The sequence below is a fragment of the Sesamum indicum genome, linkage group LG1 (assembly GCF_000512975.1).
Source record: "Sesamum indicum cultivar Zhongzhi No. 13 linkage group LG1, S_indicum_v1.0, whole genome shotgun sequence".
In the NCBI taxonomy this organism is placed as follows: domain Eukaryota; kingdom Viridiplantae; phylum Streptophyta; class Magnoliopsida; order Lamiales; family Pedaliaceae; genus Sesamum; species Sesamum indicum.
The window spans coordinates 529,270-532,705 of record NC_026145.1 but is presented as its reverse complement, the minus strand read 5'-3'; the positions used below and the strand labels follow the sequence as shown (position 1 = coordinate 532,705).

General features: G+C 40.5%; 1 protein-coding gene across 2 annotated transcripts; it reads right to left on the bottom strand.

The window, feature by feature from the left end:
* On the bottom strand, positions 441 to 3,041 carry LOC105157462 (abscisic acid 8'-hydroxylase 1-like). Of its 2 annotated transcripts, none has more exons than XM_011073897.2 (7): positions 2,720 to 3,041; positions 2,296 to 2,614; positions 1,794 to 2,180; positions 1,537 to 1,699; positions 1,307 to 1,413; positions 937 to 1,055; positions 441 to 836 (listed from the first exon to the last, which is right to left on the bottom strand). In XM_011073897.2, the coding sequence occupies exons 1-7, from the start codon at positions 2,917 to 2,919 to the stop codon at positions 743 to 745; spliced, it is 1,389 nt and encodes a 462-aa protein (XP_011072199.1). In that variant the 5' UTR covers positions 2,920 to 3,041; the 3' UTR covers positions 441 to 742. The 2 variants fall into 2 exon arrangements, with proteins under 2 accessions (XP_011072199.1, XP_020552829.1); XM_020697170.1 differs by having other exon boundaries at positions 1,314 to 1,413.

The following is a 3,436-nucleotide window of genomic DNA, read 5'->3' as shown; positions in this document are numbered from 1 at the left end:
ATGAACGTATATATTTATAGTCGACGTTTAGATTAATCAATCACATCAACATGAAATGTTCATATCACAATATTTTTTCGGAGATGGCATCAAAAGTCGCAAGAGCTTGATAACCAGCTGGGGTGATCCATGATGTGCAATCTTTCCTGGTAAGTGTAATTTTTGTGGGATAAATAGTCAGTTCAACTCCATTCAATCATCTACCCCATGTAACTTTGTGGACAAAATAGTCCATTCTCTCCATGTGAATATTATCAACGAATCTTTCATGTATAGGTCAAGAAGATCATAAATAGTATGCGTAAATAATGTTGATATTTCTGATGGATATATATATATATATGTAATTATTCAAAAAAATATAGGAATATAAATGTAATTATCTCTAATTCTAATAATATTTACGATAGTGCAGTATATAATATAAGAAGTCGGAGATGTATAGGCACGTGGAAGAGATTGTTATTAGTTGCCTTGCGGACTTTGTACAGGTGGAAAAAACAACAAAATTAAGTAGACAAAAAAAAGAAAAAAAGAATTTCACCAACCTATATATACTATTTATTACAGGAGTCCTATTTGTATGTTTCTTGAGTTTCTCATCTTAGTATGCATCAAAAATTCTAACTTCAGATATGCTTCAACGTCCTTTTGCACTCTCATCTAACTGGAAACTCTTTATGTACACTTGGGCTTTTTCCCTTACACCAGAAATCAGTCTTGCGAGTTTGTAAGAAATTTTCTATCTTTTGAGGGAGAGATTGATGGGCAGGCCGTTCTGTGGAAGAGCAAAGGGTGCGTACTGAATACCATTTTGTGGACCCATCACAGACCACCTGCGTGAACAGCAGAAAGAAAGAAAGAAAGAAAGAACTTTAGACAAACTTTGATCAGGAGATGAGAAGTTACAAGAAAACATCATCATTTCGGACAAACCTGTACTTTGTGGTCAGATGGTGTAAAAGAACCAGGATCTCCAGCTTCGCCAACTCATTCCCTGGACATGAATGCGTCCCGTTCCCGAATGGCATGAATGTATTGGGCTTTGGAGCAACCTGTCACAAAATACAAGCGATTTCGTCTTAAATACCATGGAAACGAAACTATAAGATAATTGATATTCCTAGCAGTCGTGTTTTATGTTACAAATTCGCTTCTGATTGATTGTTTTTACGACGTGAGTGTACTATGATTTTGTAGTAACGAAGGATTTTCTTGAATTCTGTCTGAATCTCGGGGAGTGTCGGTGTAATTATTTCTATTATTTACTGAAACGAATCGAACTTGCACGTGTAACAATATTCACCTCAAACCTTGAAGGATCAAACTTCTCAGGGTCAGGGAAATTATCTGGGCTGTGGTGAATGTTTCTGAAAAGAGGCAATACTTTCCATCCTTTTGGAATGAGATACCCTGTTTAACAATTATGAACACAAGCAAAAAGTATAATCTTAGTATTAGAAAAGAAAGATCTACGACAAAGGGACATCATTAATCAATCATCAGATCATGATGAGTTTGAAGTTTCCAACTCACCGTTAAACTCGACATCCTCAACAGCTTCCCTGAATGTAAAAGAAAGAACAGAAGCAACTCTCAGAGTTTCTTGAATAACCCTTGTTGTAATAGGCATTTTCTTGGTGTCTTCCCACTTCAGCCCCTCCTCTACTTTCGACTTCATTATACTCTCCTGTTCTTCCTGCACGTACAGTCCCATGAAACATTCTTAGTCATTGATCAATAAGGTTAACTTTCCTTTCCTGGATGCTAAGGATTTTCACAATCTTAATTACCGTGACGGCTTTGAGGACGGTTGGATTTTCGGCGAGGTACTTGAGAATCCATGTCAGTACACTAGCTGTGGTGTCGCGGGCCGCGAATATGACGCCGATGATGTTGTCTGCGATTTGTTCGTCAGTTAGGCCTTCGACATCCCCCATGAATGACCCGAGCAAGTCGGTTTGGTTCTTCTTCATCTGTCGTCTGAGTGACAGAATTTTAGCTAAGATCTGTGCTAGTTCTTTCCTGGCTTTCATGGCTTTGTTGAAGAGCGTTCCGGGCAGGTTTATTGGCATCGAGTTGTACCCCTTTTCGAGAATGTAATAACACCTCTTGAGATCTTCCCTGTACAATACCTCGTCCTTCCCGAATATAGACAGTAATGCCACATTGAACGCGTACTGCAAGAATCAAATTTGATTGTCAGGATGAGTATGAAAAACAGGGGCGCTCTGCTTTGACACTTCAAGAAGAGTAACCAATCACACAACAATCACTAAAGCAAACACATCGCACCGTTTTCATTTCTTGGAAAGTGGTGATCAATTTTCCCTCCCATGATTCCAGGGAGCCAACAGCCAACGATTCGATGTCGGAAACGATGTTCTTGATGGATTCGGGCATGAAGGCGCGAAGAACAAGCTTCCTGAGCTTGGCATGGTAGTCGCCTTGGTGGAAGAAGATGGCTTGTTTGCCCAACATTCTCTCTTTGCTAGCAGGGAATGTGGGCTTGAAGAGATGAGCTTTGGAGACGAGGACAAGCTTAGCAGCCTCAGGGCTGGAAGTCATGACGCAAGGGCATCCCAATATGTGAGTCTTGAATATGGAACCATACCTGTCCGAAAGAAAGGCCATAAAAACCAGACGTTATAACTAACAAACTATGCAATTTCATTACAACATATGATATCATGAGTAGAAACAAGAAAGGGGGACTCACTTCTTGACTTTGGAGGAGAAGAAAGTGTTTGGGTTTTGGGAGTAGAGTTGGAAGGTTTCACCAATATAAGGCCAGCCCATGGTGCCTGGTGGAAGTGGGAGTTTGGGTTTGGCGAAGGACAGGAATTTAAGGAGGAAGAGTGAGGAAAGTAGTACTAAGGAGGCAGCAAGTGCAAGAAAGAAGAAGATGATGAGTTCCATGATTGTTGCAATGATGGGGAGAATAATGTAATGTTGTACTGCTCCCAATGTTGTCTGTCACAATTAGTAGCTTTTCTCTTTTCTTGTTCAAAGGGACCAAATGATGGTGTTGTGTGTTTGGATCTAAGAGGGTATATATAGGTAACAAGAGGAGGGGGGGGGGGTTGTAAAAGAAGAATGGCCCGTTTCAATTTACAGCTTGAAATTGAATCCCCCACACACGGAATCATCTCTCTCCAGCTCATGTGAAGAGAGAGAGAGAAAGGGGTGTGTACGTATATGTGTATGCATATGACGAGAGAGAGAGGGGAGAAGGACACGTGTCAGTGGAGATGAGCGGGGGAGAGTATTGGTTGACCGTTGACCAAGACCGGTCTAGTTGAGAATGAGGGATGGTGACTCACGGAACAGGTGCGAGGAAACAGCTCCTTTTGGGTACGACACTAATTTTTTATTCATTCAAACTTACATACCTCTTTATGGGCATTTGTCACTTCCATGTTTATTTTGTTGTTTT

Bases quoted from the DNA above. Each gene is read 5' to 3' on its own strand.
- LOC105157462 (XM_011073897.2), bottom strand. From the start codon at position 2,919: ATGGAACTCATCATCTTCTTCTTTCTTGCACTTGCTGCCTCCTTAGTA. The intron at 2,181-2,295 runs GTGCGATGTGTT...TGATTCTTGCAG, and splicing joins CTTTCCAAGAAATGAAAACG to TACGCGTTCAATGTGGCATT. The intron at 837-936 runs GTTTGTCCGAAA...CTGTTCACGCAG, and splicing joins CATCTGACCACAAAGTACAG to GTGGTCTGTGATGGGTCCAC.